The following is a 16,752-nucleotide window of genomic DNA, read 5'->3' on the forward strand; positions in this document are numbered from 1 at the left end:
TGAAAATAAAATAATTTAATAACTAATAAAATAAAAGAGACTAAAAAGTTACTTGGTTACAACCTATGTGGTTGTTAATCCAAGGCAAGAGAAAATACTAAAAAAGTCTCCTTTGTGTAGGCGGAGAAGTCTCTTACACTCGTTGAACGCTCAGAAATATACTAGAAAATAAATACAATAGTTGTTAATTTCCTAGGTCCAGAAGTCTTTTTATAACCCCTGAAAAATATTATTTGTAACTTGAAGGTGCCTTCAAAGGGGTCCAAGGCGCCTTCTATCGGATAAACTTTATCCCCTTGAAGATAACACATTATCCTCTAATAACGGCTAGGGAAGGCGCCTTCTATGGCTGGAAGGCGTCTTCGCACTGTTCATCGAATGCGTCTTCTAAACCATGGAAGGCGCCTTCTATAAGGCATATCAACTCCCATAAGCGGATCTCTTCGCTTAGGTGATGCTCTAGCTAACCGGAGTTGAGCTCATTCGAACTCAACTCCAACCTTCTCTTCAAGCAGCCTTCCTCTCTGGTTTTCGTCCCTCGGACTGCCACGCGCGTCCTTCTCATCCACCGGTGTAGTCTTCCGCAGCACCTCATCCTTTGGATGCACCTAGCCCGTTGACTCCTTTCCTATGTCATGCTTCTCGCTAGCTACGTCTTCCGCTTGACTTCTTGTGTTCCTAAGCTTCTGTACACTTAAACACAAGGATCAAATACAACATGACCAAACTTAACTTGGTTGATCACATCAAAATTATCACGAGGTACATAATTTCTAGGGATTTTTCTAACATGTCCCTGGTGATTTTTAATGTACTAATTAATTTTACCATAGTTTTTAAATTTTGATTTTTGAAAGTCGTTAGAACATGCATTGTTATTTTTCAATTTTTTTTTATTTTTTATTTTGTATTTTTAAATTATCAAGCATATCTAATGTGTATGAATTTGCTAAGTTTAATTTTAACTTAGTATTATTCTTTTCTAATTGTATTATATTCTTAAATAACATTTTGATAAATTCAAAAGATTGCTTGTGAGATAGTGTATGTACCTCACTTACCTCGCGTTCTGATGCTCCCCCTTCATCGCAGTTTTCTTCTGAGATTCCTTCCCCTTCATCGATACTCATCTCTGAGCTGCATTCATCTTCTCCAAGGTGGTCCGCAAACAGGGCTATTTTAGCGTATTTCTCAACTTCAAACTCCGATGATGACTCGTCTCATGTTGCTTTTAAGTTTCTGCGCCTTGGTTTGACTGGCTATTTCTTCTTCTCTTTCGTCTTCAACTTTGGATAGTCATCCTTGATATGCCCTTCTTCATTGCAGTTGTAGCATTGAATCTTTCTTTGCTCTAAGAATGTTTCTTAGCCTGCACTTTATTAAATTTATTAGATTTAACAAATTTACTAAATTTTCTTACCATTAGGGTCGCTTCGTCTTTATCAATTGACGCTTCAGAGTCTGGATCATCCATTCTTGCCTTCAGGGCAACGTTATGCCTGAGCTCCTTTTTCAATTCTACACATCTAGATTCATGAAGTTCTAAAGTGGAAAATAAACTCTCTAAGGTACTTGCCTCTAGATCTTTAAAATATAATAGGAATATACTATAGACATCCAATTTTTGTGTCATAAGGAAAACATTTAACGCATACCTTAAAGAATCTCGATTTATTACCTGTTCTCTGAGATTTGTAAGTACGATGATTAACTCTTTCAGCTCAGTGTGTAGTTGTGCTTTTGACTCACCTTCTTTCAGCCGGAGGTTGGTTAGTTGGTTCCGGAGTAGATCCCGTTTAGCGAACTTGGTTTCGGACGTACCTTCGTGTAGCTCTAGGAACTTTTTCCAAAGTTTCTTTGCTAATTCGTAGGTGCCGATTCTGTTGACTGCCTGCGGAGGTAGCACGCTCAGCAAATGGAATTTTGCTCGTCCATTTGTTACGAAGTCTGTTTACTCCTTCTTGGTTCATTGATATTCCTTTTTTCACTTCTTTGTGGGTCTTTAGAGCTACAAAATCATATTTAATTATTAAAAGCAATTCAAAGTCTATTTTAAAAAAATATTCCATGCGTTTCTTCCATGTCACGAATTCTCCCTCAAACTTCGATGGATAGATGCTCGATCTGACCATCGTTTCGGTGCTTCAGTCAGTGGTTAGTACTTCTAAAATGTCCCGACTCTAATACCACTTGCTAGCGCAGCGGGACTGGCAAGAGGGAGTGAAATGCCTAAACAAAATAAAGCTAAACTCTTCTCAATCTTTCAACTCAGATTAGTAGCACAATTAAATTAAAATAATTTAACAACTAATAAAATAAAAGAGACTTACTTGGTTACAATTTAGGTGGTTGTTAATCTAAGCCAAGAGAAAGTACTAAAAGAGTCTCCTTCATATAGATGAAGAAGCCTCTTACACTCGTTGAACACTCAGAAATGTGCTAGAAAATGAATACAAAAGTTGTTGTTAATTTCCTAGGTTCAGGGGTCTTTTTATAGCCCCTGGAAAATGTTATCCGCAGCTTGAAGGCGTCTTCAAAGGGGTCTAAGGTGCCTTCCATCAAATAAACTTTATCCTCTCAAAGATAAACATTATCCTCTGATAATGGCTAGGGAAGGCGCCTTCTATGGCTGGAAGGTGCCTTCCAAGTCATGGAAGACGCCTTCCATAAAGCATAGCTCCCATAAGCTGATCTCTTCGCCTGAGTGATGTTCCGGCTAACCGGAGTTGAGCTCACCCAAATTCAATTCCGATCTTTTCCTCGAGCAGCCTTTCTTCCTAACTTCTCGTCCCTCGGACCGCCGCGCGCGCAACGCGTCCTTTTTGTCTGTCGGTATATTCTTTCGTAGCACCTCGTTCTTCAGATGTGCTGAACCCGTTGGCTCATTTCCTGTGTTATCCTTCCAACTAATTTAAAGTCTCCCCTAAATCACATATTTTATGTAATATTTGTTTAGTCCTACGTTGAGCTTTCAAAAGTCACGTTCTAGTTTACCTTAATTAGAAACGGGTATAAATAAGATTTTTAATTTTAATTTAATTTTAAATGAAATGTTTAATTTAACTGAATTGTTTTTTTAACTTAATTAAATTTTAATTCAATATGAATCATTTTTAATGTTTAAGTTAATTAATTAAAATCTGATTAGTTAATTATTTTAATATTTAATTAATTTTCATATTAATTTATTTATTAATTCCATATCAAATTATTTTCAAACTTAATTAATTAATTAATTAACTAATTTTTGAGTTGATCAATTTTCAAGTGAATTTTTAGTTAATTAACTTTAATGTATTTGATATTAACTAGTTCAAATATGAATTAATTTAATGTATTAGTTTAATGCTTTTAATTTTTAATTAAGTTGGTTAAATTTACTTTATTAAAAAAAAAGTGTATCTAAATTTTATTTTAATTTTAGATGGGCTGAATTTGTTAAATTATATTTATTTAAAATATTTGTTTAAAATCTCATCTTTAGTAAAATCAAAAATTTTCTTTTCGAGTACATTTCTAAATTGATTTTATATTAATTATCTAAATTGATCTGGTAATAAGTAGGGGTGGTGACACGTGGAAAGTCAACGGTCAACGTCATGAGTATCCGACCGAGTGGACGTATGTGTGTCCGATTCTGCATTACAGCTCGGCCTGATGCCGAGCTTCTGACACTAAGAAGACTCGAGCATGACTAGCAAGGAGGAACGAGGACCGAGCGCCCGAGCAGCCTCCCCGCTCGGTCGACCGAGGAGCGCAGCTCCGGCCCTGCAAATAGGGTTTCTTCGCTCAGCGAGCCAGAACCGAGACAATAAGATGATTTGCCGAGCGAACATCCCGCTTGGCCCGGCCTTAGTGACGCAATAGGATGATTGGCCGAGCGAACATCCCGCTCGACCCAATAGAGAACAAAGGAAGCAGTTGATGATATCTTCTTAGGGACCAGTGTCATCGACAGGTGGCATGGTCGGCGGCATGGTTAGACAGAGAATCGTACGGAGGAAGCTTCTACTGTCTCGTCAGGGATATGTCGTGCTATTGAGGTATGACGTCAGATACGCTTTTCTGACACGTCCATTCCATGTATGCTTTGAGGAGCGTGCACGCCTCGGGGATCGTCCACGCGCCTCTGGGGAGTCCTATATAAGGACCCCCATACTTCGATGGAGGTATGCTCACTTCTTTAGTGTAGCTACAGTACTCGTTTCCTCTTTTCTCTACTTCTTTCCGCCAGAGATCTTACTTGAATGTCGGAGGGTCATCGCCGAGGAACCCCTCCCCGGCTCGGCGTTGTACTTGCAGGTCCACGTCAGCGGGAGATCTACGCTTACAGAGTCTTCGACCAATCAACGAGAGTGTCACATTCCAGCGTCCATCGACTCAACTTTCGGACATGAACATAAGTTAAATGTTTTATCAAGATTTAATTTTATCTATATCGATATTGATTTAGTTAATTTATTTAAATTATTTTCAAAAAATTTTAAATTTATTGGATCTAAATTATTTGATATATTTATAGGAGTATTTTGGTAAATGTCTAACATGTAGATTTATAAAAAGAAAATTTTAAGGTATCATACATATCTCTTAAGCTACTACAAACAAGAATATTTTAGTAAATGTTATTTACCTTAAGCGTAACCCCTAATTCTAAAGGCTTTTTTGTTGGTTTGGACTCGTGTTTGAGTTCTATTTTGACTTAATCCTTCAACGTTGATAAATCCTCATGAAGCTTGGCCAATCGAGTCCAAAACTTGTAGTTGTATATGGTGTCTCCAAATATGCACGTAATTTTGTTAAGTAATAAACTTAAATTTTAACTTATTACCTTTGTGTTTGTTTCTATGTTTTGAGTGGATTGCCTTGTATCATGTCGTAGTCGAAGGCACTCATCATTATGAAGCATGTCACCTAATGCTTCCATATTCTGGAGTTGTTCATTTTGTATGGTGGAGTTTCATGGATACTTTGTCCCAACATCTCTTTGTACATTATTTTTCTTGCACAACACAATTTCAAAGAAATATTCTAAGATTTTATCTTAGGATAAGTAGTGCGGTAAAAAATAATAATAAACGTGAAAGATGGCTCGAATGATGTTGTACCAATATCAAGAAAATACAAGAAAATGAGAAATTTGTCAGAAGAGAATATTACATCAATTTTGAATCAAGGTGCAAATCTGAAAATATAAAATCGAAAAAAAGGCGAAAGAAAAAAAAATTTACTCGGACGATGGTTTCACTAATCTAGAGCGAACCTACTCTAATATCAATTATAGATCGAAAAGCTCTAAAGGAGCGGTGAATAACATGCATCGCTTTTTCACTTTTTCGAAAAACACGAGTTAAAGCTGCAAAAATAAAGAAACGAAGAATAAAGCTAACACAGGTTGGTTATATTTAATTCGAAGCTTTCAATGACTTCTACTCTAAGGTTCACACTCGTTGAGTACTTTCGTTGGATAATTCACTATAAGCTTGAAGATTAATGTATGAAATTGAAAGTACAAATAAAAATAATTATACCGACGACTTTGTGTTAAGCTTGGGCATAGTAGTCGGAGTAGCGTTTCGACATCGTAGAACAGTTTTCGGAGTAGCAGGCGAGTATGAAAGTTGTAGCAATTGATTATTTAAAGTTGTTGGTCGAAACTTCTTTTATAAGCCTTTCTAGGCGCCTAGGTCACCCCCCGACACCTCCACTGAAGTCTATTCAATCCAACTTTGTCGTTGAGTTTATCTATCTCAGGGCGCTTGGATCCCTTCCAAGCACCTAGGTTGCTGATGTGGCTGTACATTGGCGAAGCTCTATCCAAGTCACCTCTATCCCTTCTCGGGCGCTTGGAAGTTAACGTAGGCCAGCCAAACAGCATCTGCCGACTCATTTACTCGCGAAGTTGGATTCGAGTCATTTCGAGCGCCTGGATCATCTTTGGTCGCTTGGATGCCCGAGCACATGGATCCCTTCCAAGCGCCTGAAATGTTCTAATTCCAACTTTAATTTCCTGTATCACAGAGTTAGTAAAACAGAAATAATAAATATAAGTATTAAACATTTACACAGTCTTGGGACTATCCGATCCTAACTTTAGATTTCACTGAAATTTTAGGTTGGATCGATGCCTACTGTTCCCTCAACGGGGAACATAAATTCACTGGATCTCTTTCTTCCAGTACTTACCTTCACCTACTAATTACAGACTTACTTGACTTTGATCTCTTGACCCACTAAGTTTTTCTACTAGATGTCACATCTAGACTTCAACTAGTTGTCCGGTCTTACCGACCTAACTAGACTTCCTGCCAGATATCAACCTATCTGAGCTTTCTGCTAGTTATCAGGTCCTCTAAACCTAACTAGACTTCAACATAGTATCAGCTCTCAGTAAGTCTTTTAGTCCTACATACTTGATAAATAAATTAGAACACATAACACCTAACTTTAATATTTTGTCATTCATCAAAATCTCAACAAAACCTGAGTTTCATTATCAGTGCTAACTATACCAATCGTTCCGACCTGCGCAAGGCATGAACGCCTCATGCGGTGCCTCTCACACGGCCGCCTCATGTAGTGCTTCCTTGCCCGGTGTCGCCTCGTGGCCGCCTCGCTCGGTGCCGCCTTTGCGACGCGCACAGTGCCCGTGAGCTCAAGTGGTTGAGGCAGATATGCAACGAAGGACAGCTGAGGGCTTTCTGCCCGATTTAGGTGGATGAAACAAAGCCAAAAAAATAATTCGCAGATGGATCTATCTATGAATTCATCCATCCATTATTTGATAACAAATAAACATTAGAGAGGAGGAGTAATCTATCATTCTATCCCTCCTTGCGAAACGAGCAGTAGAAAACTTCCTCAACAAAGTTTTTTTCTCAGTTTTTAAATTCCCCCTCCTAAGTAAACAGAGCATTGGCTCACCACAATGACTTCCTCCCCATCGCCGATCACGCTGCTCCACCACTTCCAAGTCTCTCTGCCGCCGGACTCAGCACCGGCCGCCGCCGCCCTCCCCCTCACCTTCTTCGACATCGTCTGGCTCCCCACTGGTCCCGTCGAGCGCCTCCTCTTCTACCGCTTCCCCCACCCCACCTCCCACTTCCTCTCCCACCACCTTCCCCTCCTCACCTCCTCCCTCTCACGCGCCCTCCTCCTCTTCTACCCCCTCTCCGGATGTGTCTCCCCACCTCGCGTCCCCTCCCCCTCCCCCGACGCCAAGTTCCAGATCCGGTTCTCCCCCGGCGACTCTGTGCCTCTCGACGTCGCAGAGAGCTCCGAAGACTTCGACCGGATCTCCGGCGACTACCCGAGGGCGTTCCGCGATCTCCACTCGATGGTACCCCGGTTGCCGATTGCCGATGACGGCTCGATCCCGCTGATGGCCTTGCAGATCACGGTGTTCCCAAATCAAGGCGTTGCCCTAGGCGTCGCCGTTCACCATGTGGCCTGCGACGATTCAAGTTCGATCCACTTCTTGAAGTCATGGGCCGCCGCTGCGATCGGAGGACACTCGAAAGAGTCTCCGATCTCGCCGCCGCTGACCGATCGGACGGCGATCGCAGATCCGGACAGTTTGTACTTCAAGATCCTAGCCGAGATGCAATCCCTGCAATCTTCCGCGCCACCATCGTCGCCGCCTCCCGATCTGCCTCCGGAACTGGTGATCGCCTCGTTTGCGATCGGGCAGGAGCAGATCGAGCGGCTGAAACGAGGCACCTCAGCTAGATCCGGCGACGGCGCCCGCGTCTCTACCTTCATAGTGGCCTGCGCTTTCGCTTGGGCGTGCTTGGTGAGGGCTCAAGCGTGGTTCTACTCTACCAAGAAGACGGCGTACCTGCTGTTCTCTGTGGAGTGCAGGGGACGGTTGGATCCGCTGGTTCCGGCGAGCTACTTTGGAAACTGCCTCCGGCCGTGCTTTGTGGAGGTAGGGGTGAGGGATCTGCTGAACGGCGAGGGCGTCTTTGCGGCGGCGGAAGCGATCGGGAAGGCGATCAAGGGGCTGGAAGAGGGAGGAGTGCTCAAGGGGGCGGAGGGATGGTTGCAGAAGATAATCTCTCTAGTGCCAGAGCGGCCAATGTCTATTGCCGGGTCGCCGAGGTATAGGGTTTACGATGTGGACTTCGGGTGGGGGAAGCCGATGAAGGTGGAGATGACGTCGATCGAGAAGACGCCGGGGACTATTTCGATGGCGGAGGGCAGGCAAGGAGGGATCGAGATGGGGCTGGTGCTTCCGAAGCCGGAGATGGAGGCGTTTGGCGCCTGCTTCAGGGATGGCCTCAAGTTGCTTCTTTAAAGGCGATCACCATGGCTGATTGGAAGTAATCCCACAGAATGTCTATTTAATTTTGTTAAGCATCTGTTCTATCCATTATATGCATTCGTTCCAAGAGATTGATTTGGTTACCATAAAATGGATGGAGAATATTTCGCCAAAAATATTATGCACGGAAAAAGACTAAATAAATATGTGTACATAACCAACCTATAATTATCACATACTTATAATGACGTACAGATTTTCCTAAGGTCGCAAGTATTAAATATATTTTTATATCATATAATAAGTGCGATAAAGTGATATAAAATCAAATTTTAAACAAGCTATCAAGATGCACAAAGTTTCTTCACAAGACCACAAATATTAAATATACTTTTAACATCACATAAAGATGTAACAAAATTTAATACCAAAATATGATTATATGTTTATAACTATTAACCGAACAAAAATTTAATATTTAACACTCAGTGTTAATCTCAATTGAATACTGAAATATATTATCTATTTTTCTTTTAAAAAAAACTCAGGATTCTAAACAACTATCAGATTGTATATTTTTTTAATACTAAACTAAATTTTAATCAAAATTCGGTTCACACCACGTTGATAAATTAAGAGTATTATGAGAATGAGATTAAGAGGATTCTAAGCATAAGAGATTTCAATGACAAACTATATGAAAAACTAAAAATAAAGAATTCAAGGTAACTTTTTCTTATTAACATCTCACAGAAATTCATATAGGCGATAGAATAGCTTATGTTCTTACGTGGATTCTCCATGAATACATTACAGTCAGCCAGGCTGATTATACAGTAAATAGGCTAAATGCTACCTTTAATGCTAGGCAGCCTCAAGTTATACATAATAGTGAAAACTTCACTATATCGAGGTAATCAAACCATAAACTCTGAATAAAAGATAATTTCAGAGAGATATTAGTCCGCGAACTCAGTCTTGCTCCTAAGGTGCTCCTTAAAGCCCATAATGTCACCCTCCCACCTGGTGGCAGCTTGATTCTCGCACACCCAAATCTCCTCGGCCACCTGGTTGATCAATCTGAAATCATGGCTCACCAGGACTAGGCCACCGTCCCACTCGTTCAGTGCTTCAGCTAATGAATCAATAGTTTCAATATCCAGATGATTTGTTGGTTCATCGAGCAGCAGCAAATGAGGTTGCCTCCAGGCCAGCCAGGCAAAAATTACCCTGCTCCTCTGACCATCGGACAAGTGTTTCATGGGCATCACCTGTGCTTTTCCTGACAGTCCAAACTTCCCTATCGCAGCCCTCATTTTCTCTTCCTCATTGCCTGGGTATTCCATCATCATGTACTGGAGGGCTGACATATCGAGATCCAGCTTTTCTGCAAGATGCTGATGAAATTGTGCAATTCTGAGATGATTGTGCCGCCGCACCATTCCGTCTAAAGGAACGAGATCACCCGTCATTAGCTTGAGCAATGTGCTCTTGCCAGCACCATTAGGCCCTACGAGGGCAATTCTTGAATCTAGATCCACCCCAAAATCTAGGTTTTTGTAGATGAGATTGTCTGGAGTGTAGCCAAAAGTCACGCCAACAAACTGTAGGACTGGTGGGGGTAGTTTACCAACATCTGTGAAGCGAAAGACCAACACTTTGTCCCTCACCACTTTCTCTGTAAGTCCGCCACGCTCCATCTTAGCAAGGGTTTTCTCCTTGCTCTGAGCTTGACGAGCCAGTTTTGCAGAACCATGTCCAAAACGAGCAATGTACTCTTTCATTGAAGAAATTTGATCCTGCTCCCATTTGTACTGCTTCATCTGATTTTCTTCCAGCTCTGAGCGGGTTTGGACATATTGATCGTAATTACCAGTGTACAGCTTAAGCTTCTTGTTCTGCATGTGTATGATGTTGGTACATACTCCATTGAGAAAATCCTGGGAGTGTGACACCACAACTAGGATTCGGTCGAACTTCTTTAGAGTCTCTTCCAACCAAACACATGCTTCCAAATCTGCAATGGAAAATAAGAACAAGCAAACCTATGTAAGTAGCATTCAGAAAGAAGCACAAGGATAATAATGAACTTATCGTCTACTAATTAGCACAAAGTAAAAATAAAATAAAATAAAAAAATTGAGGAAAACAGGCACTTAAACGATCAAAGGTATAGAGCATCCTGCAATCAAAATAAGTTTTAAACCAAAAAATGTCATGATAATGTATATGGCTTTTGTTGGACTATGAAAAAAAAGAATATCAAATGTAAATATATAGTGATTGAGAAAAAAGAGAAATGAAAAGACAGCCTGCTAGAACAAGAATCAAATTTGATCTTGTGTAAAGAATTACTCACTCTATGCAATTATTTTACTTAACACTTCGAATTTGTTTAAAAGTTTGGATATAACTTCCAGATGAGACATTTTGGAAAATATTTGGACCAAAACCATGAATAAATTGCATGCTAGAAAGTGTGAGTTAGTAACGAAAATAAATGGGATACGGTTCAAAGGAATCCAATGTTGATACACTACCAAGATGATTTGTTGGTTCATCAAGTAAAAGTATTGTTGGATTCATAAAGAGGGCTCTAGCTAATGCAATCCTCATACGCCAACCACCAGAGAAGTCTCGGGTTTTCTTTGTTTGCATTTGTTTATTAAAACCAAGACCATACAAAATTTCAGCAGCTCGCTTTTCAGCGGTCAATGCATCAAGAGCTTCCAATCGCTCATAGATGCGATCCAAAGCTTCTCCACCACCGCCATCCTGTAAGGAGCCATAGCCATTTGCAATAAGATTGATTTTATCAAGCATGATAATAATCTATGTGCTAGTTGTGACATAATAGTTGTTCCAACAGACAAACCTCGGCGGCTAATATTTCAGCTTCTTTCTCCAACCTCAATCTTTCTTCATCACAGCAGATGACAGCCTCCAGAGCAGACATATCAGAAGCTTCAATTTCCCTGCTAAGGTGATATATATCCATGTGCTCAGGGATGGGTAGCTCTCTGCATCCAATAGCTGTCAGAAGAGTTGACTTCCCGCAACCATTAAGTCCTAACAAACCATAGCGCCTATAGAAACATCAGACAGATTAGCGCGCAGAGAAGATGAATAAGTAAAATTTGATTTGTCAACCCAATGATACCTTCCATAGTTGAGCTCCAACTCAGAATCTACTATCAGGTCATGCCCATGAAAGGTTAATGACAAGGACTCAATCTGGAATGAGCACATAAATTTTTTTATCAGAATGATATTTGATCGAAAGGAATGAAATAGAAATCTGATGCATGCAGCACAAAAAGTTTTATAAACAAAAAGAAACATTATCATTTTTTTCTCAACCCCTAGATATTGGATGGTGAAGAGGAGTCTTGACGCAATGATAAAGTTAGCTGTCATATGACCTAAAGGTCACGGGTTTAAGTATCAGAAACAACCTCTTTCAAAGCAGGATAAGGTTGTGTACAATAAACTCTTCCTTAGAACGCATTGGCGGGAACTTTGTGCACTGAGCTGCCCTAGATATTGGATGGTCAGTTCTACTAATAATTCCCATTTAATTTATGCAAGTAATAAAATAGTACCGTATGAGAAGCTTGAATGTGCATCCTAAACTAATCTTATAAAAATGAATAGTAACAACTTTATGCAGAACAAGTATGGCTAGTGAGTAGAAATAATCACAAGAAATAAAATCATATGAAAACACAACACCAATTAATTCCAAACTTCAAGATCCTAGTTTTCAAAATAACTACTGCAACGTGCTTATATCTATCCAACATTATAACAGTAATTTCTAATTCCCGCAAACCAAATACAAAATTATTTATTCTTAAAGATCTAATTTAACATCTTTAACGAATCTTTAAGGGGAAAGATACTCTTAAGAACACTGTTGATAGTCAAATAATCAACATATTAGAGAAAGAAGGCTTCTCTTTTTTATCATAAAAGAATTTTCCAATTTAAAATTGTTATATGCTCCTATGTGCCTAAGCCAATGAAAAATTGATGCAAATTACAAGTTGAGGAATAAACCCATCATTGTCTCTTTCAAGTTAAGTAATTTTCAGATTGAAATTCAAGTGTAAAACTGCATCCATAGTAAGAGCAGATCATCAGCACGTAAATATATACAGCAACATAGAGGAAATAAATCTACAACACCAAAATTGTGTAGGCCGATTAACAAATTTTTAAGCTAACAAAATAATATCTTCCCAATACAGAGGATGCATTAAAGATAGCATATTATTCATCATAAAGGGAAACATAAAAAAAAATAAACAAAAACAATCCAGCATCAAGAAATATAAGTAAATTCACCTCCCAGCCAGACTCGTGCATAGATTTTGTTCTCAAAAGTGAATGAACCTTATATTCAATTGTTCAGGTCCGATCATCAAACTTACCATTTTTTACTGTCTTCTATCAAAACCAACCTTATCAAACAGAAAAACAAACACAACCAAAAGAGAACGAGGAAGAAAAGAACTTACATGTATATCTCTGGATTGGGGATGCGAAGCAAGTACTCCAGTGCAAGTCCGATCTGAGATCTGGAAGGCCCCCACTCCATCAGCAACCTTCGCAATCCCGTTGGTCACCTCAGACGTCTTCGACGACGCCACGGCAGGCTTCCCACCCCTCTTCGCTGCGGCTGCGGCTTTCTTGGCCGCCGCCTTCCTCTTGCTCGCGTCCGATACCATCCTCCTGCTCAAGTTCCAACAGATAACCTTCCGCCAAATCCGATCGAACCAAAAACTCGCTGAGGGGAGATCGAACAACAAGAATAAGTGATCGGAACGGATCGGGAACTGAAATACGAGGACGTAACGATTCAGAAGTCCCCGAGGGCTCTACTCTTCCGCTAGGGTTTCGCTGTTCCTCCTGCCAACAAGAAGAGCAGTTCAAAAGAAGCCTTTCCCCTTAAGGCGGCGTATATTTATAGGCCCTTCAGGTTCGCATCGTGGTCGCAAGTGGACGACTTTAAAGCCTGGATCGGCCGTCCACATGGGACTTCACCACCGTCTTGTTCAAATCTAGACGTCGATCATGCAGATTCGGCCCGGCCATAAGGCGACTCGGGTGGACCTGTGTCCAAATCGAACTAGTCGTATGAACGGCAAGATGCCTTCTGATCGCACGTTCATCAGCACCTACGCGGGCCAATTTCCTCCTTTAAAGGCCGATGTAGTTGCTTGGCCCATCAACGTCGTAGTTTCGAGCTCTGACGTCATTTTCGTTCCAAAACTACGTCACGATTTCCCATTCCATTTTTTTGTTAAGAAAAATTGTCAAGAGAGTCCGCGTAGAACTTGCGTGGACGAGACGGCCACGCCTCAAAGATCCTGAAAATTCTGGACTCCTTTAAATGCAAAATCTTAGTTCTACGCGGACGAGACGGCCACGCCTCAAAGATCCTGAAAATTCTGGACTCCTTTAAATGCAAAATCTTGATAAAATATTGGCAATCTATTCTCACGCACGCGCGGCTGAAGCTGATAGGATTATTTGTCTTTCTCCCAAACAAAACATCAATAATGACTTTCACGTCACAGGCTATCACTTATCAATATCGACTTCCACTTTCAAGTTTCATCTCAATTTCTCCTGAATTGATCACCTCATTAACATTAAGTAAACACAACTCACATGCCACTGTACACTTTCATAATCAATTAAATCACTCTAAAAAAAATAACATCATGCCAGATAACCATTGATCTGGTTTGACGGCAGTATGCTTTGTGGGTTATGAAACACATTATCCGGGTCGACTTTGGTCTTGGCTCGAACCAACCTCTCATAGTTCCCCAAGAAATAACTCTCTCCCCATGACTTTACGTTTGCCATTCGATCGATCGCCGGTTCGTCCTCTATTGTCCATCCGTTGGTCCCTAAATCTAAATCCACGTAGTTTATGTATGCTGCTCGTGGATTATCGGATACCTTATCGGCCATGAATTCGTAGAACTTGCGCATCCACTCTATGTAGTTTTGGTTGTTTTCGTCAGCATTTGTTTGCCATTCGATCAGATATTGGATCGCGTAGAGATTCCCACTCCGATGGGGGAATGGTAGATGATCGCTCGGGATTCTATCCATGGCTCCCCCATACGGGTCCATAATTAAGTATGCCTTCGGCTCCACTAAGAGCTGATTGAGGATCGAGATTAGGTCCGATTCGGGGATCGGGACCCGTACGTAGTCGGATTTGGCCTTGAAGGATTTCTTATCGATGAGGAACCGGTTTTTTAGATCCGAAACCGTGCTCCCCTCCGGCAGACCAGAGAAGAACACCACCGACTCGATCCAACTCATCTGATGGCAGTCTGAGTCTGCGAGTTGCAACTCGGGGAACGTTTGGGTCATGATGGAGAGCGCCTCCGAGGCCGGGCCGAGGTAGAAGCCCTTGAAGGTGGCGGACATGCCGCCGACCTCGCCTGACTCCGGGAGGCCGGCGCCGACGAAGGCGGAGAGGTAGAACTCGTCGGGGAGATTCGGCGCGACGAGTTGCCACTTGTGGAAGAGCTGCGCGATCCGGGGAGTCGACCCGGGGCGGTTGATGATGAAAGCGGCGACGCGGCTGGGGACGGGGAGGAGACGGAGTTTCCAGGCGTAGACCGCCCCCCAGGCGCCACCCCCGCCGCCTCTAATCGCCCAGAAGACGTCCTCGCCCATGGCGTCACGGTTCATGATTTGGCCATCGGCGTCGATGAGGACGGCGTCGAGGACGTTGTCGGCCGCGAGGCCATACTTCCGGGAGAGAAGGCCGAACCCGCCGCCGGCGATATGGCCGCCGCTTCCGACGGTAGGGCAGGACCCAGCGGAGAAGGCTAGATCGTCGGAGGCGGCAGAGATGCCGTGGTAGGTCTCGCCGAGGGTGGCGCCGGACTCGACCCACGCGGTACGAGACGCCGAGTCGACTATAACGCGGTTGAGGCGCATAAGGTCGACGACGACAAAGGGGGCGGAGGCAGAGTAGGAGAGGCCCTCGTAGCTGTGGCCGCCACTGCGGAGGCGGACGCTGTATCCGGCCTCGCGGGAGCAGAGGACTGCGCTCCGGAGGTGGAGTTGGGTGGCGGGGAGGACGACAGCTGCGGGGAGGGCGGCGGGACCGGGGGCGAAGCGCAGATTTTGGATGGAGAAGTTGAGCAATTGGTAGAACGAGGAGGCGGCTGCCTCGGTGGGGTCGGCGGACGGGTACGTGAAGTTGTCGACGCCGGCGGTGGCGAGGCATGCGGTGAGTTGACTCAGTCGGTCGGAGTACTGATCGCTCCTCTCGCTGGAGCTGTACCATTCGGAGGCTAGGCGGCTCAATTCGTCGTCGTACTGATCACTCTGCTCGCCGGAGCACTTCGTGAGGGCGGCTACAGAGAGGGGCAAAAGGAAGAGGAGGATATCGATGCAGCGAGTCGCCATCACCGAGCAGAAGAGCAACGAGAGGCTCCGAGGCCTTGAAGTTGGAGGAGAATTAATACAGACGAAGAGGAGAGGCGGCCATGGCCGGCCTCGTATTGCGTACGTCGGTCACGTGGAACAGAGTAAAGATGAATTGGACGGTCGAGACGAGAAGAATCGGGGGAACCAGACGGTGGATGAGATAATTGACAAGGATGAGGTAGCGTGCAGTCCGGAGGCTCCCGCGAGAAAGAAGACAAAGGCGTCGCTAGAGGGCCGTGGTCGGAGGGAGGATTAGTATAAGCTTAGTACTGATCATGGTGTTCAAAATTACGTACATAGATATATTCATTTATAATTGTAATCAACTATCAATAAATGTGCATACAAATTAGTGTGGGCCGGCAAAGCGTTGAGAGCTTCCATTTGGGGTTTAAGGTTTGTCCTCGAGGGAAAGTGTTAATGGTTTGTTAGGGGATGGAGGTTCTATGAACTGTATATTCTAAGGAATGGAGCCAAATTAAAATAGAGATGGAATAAAGGGAAAAGAGAAGTAGTTGCCTATATAGATGGAATTTTAGTGAGAAGAAAGTGGAAAGATCATTTTAAGATTACTATCTTCAATGATTCATCTATGATGACTGTAATCTCCACAACAGTAAATTATAACTTTGTCATTAAATATGGATAAATTACTATGTTATGCTATATTTTAATGTCAACTAGCTCAATTATTATATAAAAAAAGATTTTAAATTCAATAGTTAGGCCACGAGAATTGTTTTATTTCATCTATTTTCTCATTTAGAACATAATATGCACATAATATTATGATTCATTTGGATGGATGAGTATTGAGATTATTAATTGTGCTTGTTCTTGTCGTATGCTCATAATTTATAATATAACGCGTGAACACAATAAATATAGTCGTTGATATAAAATAGACGGCTGGTGGGGGCCTAAATAGGCAACTTGTTTTTTTTTTTTTGACATTAAGCATTCAATTTTTTTAATCATTAAAATTCTCATTGTCAATTGAGATAATTGATACTTATTCGTGG

At 42.2% G+C, this 16,752-nt stretch overlaps 3 protein-coding genes across 3 annotated transcripts; 1 reads left to right on the forward strand and 2 right to left on the reverse strand.

Moving 5' to 3' along the window:
• The first annotated feature begins 6,618 nt into the window (after window positions 1-6,618).
• On the forward strand, window positions 6,619-8,413 carry LOC122012790 (anthocyanin 5-aromatic acyltransferase-like). The gene has a single exon (XM_042569429.1). The coding sequence runs from the start codon at window positions 6,929-6,931 to the stop codon at window positions 8,294-8,296; it is 1,368 nt and encodes a 455-aa protein (XP_042425363.1). The 5' UTR covers window positions 6,619-6,928; the 3' UTR covers window positions 8,297-8,413.
• A 580-nt stretch (window positions 8,414-8,993) lies between these two features.
• LOC122012791 (ABC transporter F family member 1-like) lies at window positions 8,994-13,185 on the reverse strand. The gene is made up of 5 exons (XM_042569430.1): window positions 12,784-13,185; window positions 11,424-11,497; window positions 11,139-11,349; window positions 10,804-11,038; window positions 8,994-10,280 (listed from the first exon to the last, which is right to left on the reverse strand). Exons 1-5 carry the CDS (start codon window positions 12,991-12,993, stop codon window positions 9,223-9,225), a joined length of 1,788 nt encoding a protein of 595 aa, XP_042425364.1. The 5' UTR covers window positions 12,994-13,185; the 3' UTR covers window positions 8,994-9,222.
• Window positions 13,186-13,348: 163 nt separating this feature from the next.
• On the reverse strand, window positions 13,349-15,735 carry LOC122012793 (reticuline oxidase-like). The gene has a single exon (XM_042569431.1). It carries the CDS (start codon window positions 15,707-15,709, stop codon window positions 13,991-13,993), a length of 1,719 nt encoding a protein of 572 aa, XP_042425365.1. The 5' UTR covers window positions 15,710-15,735; the 3' UTR covers window positions 13,349-13,990.
• Between the last annotated feature and the right edge of the window lie 1,017 nt (window positions 15,736-16,752).

This window comes from Zingiber officinale, chromosome 8A (genome assembly GCF_018446385.1).
Source record: "Zingiber officinale cultivar Zhangliang chromosome 8A, Zo_v1.1, whole genome shotgun sequence".
Taxonomy (NCBI): Eukaryota; Viridiplantae; Streptophyta; class Magnoliopsida; order Zingiberales; family Zingiberaceae; genus Zingiber; species Zingiber officinale.

What these genes read in the sequence shown, in the direction of transcription:
- LOC122012790 (XM_042569429.1), top strand. Translation starts at nt 6,929, where the DNA reads ATGACTTCCTCCCCATCGCCGATCACGCTGCTCCACCACTTCCAAGTC.
- LOC122012793 (XM_042569431.1), bottom strand. Translation starts at nt 15,709, where the DNA reads ATGGCGACTCGCTGCATCGATATCCTCCTCTTCCTTTTGCCCCTCTCT.
- LOC122012791 (XM_042569430.1), bottom strand. Translation starts at nt 12,993, where the DNA reads ATGGTATCGGACGCGAGCAAGAGGAAGGCGGCGGCCAAGAAAGCCGCA. An exon ending in TTGGAGCTCAACTATGGAAG is followed by an intron (nt 11,350 to 11,423) that starts GTATCATTGGGT and finishes ATGTTTCTATAG; the next exon opens with GCGCTATGGTTTGTTAGGAC. An exon ending in CTGAAATATTAGCCGCCGAG is followed by an intron (nt 11,039 to 11,138) that starts GTTTGTCTGTTG and finishes GGCTCCTTACAG; the next exon opens with GATGGCGGTGGTGGAGAAGC.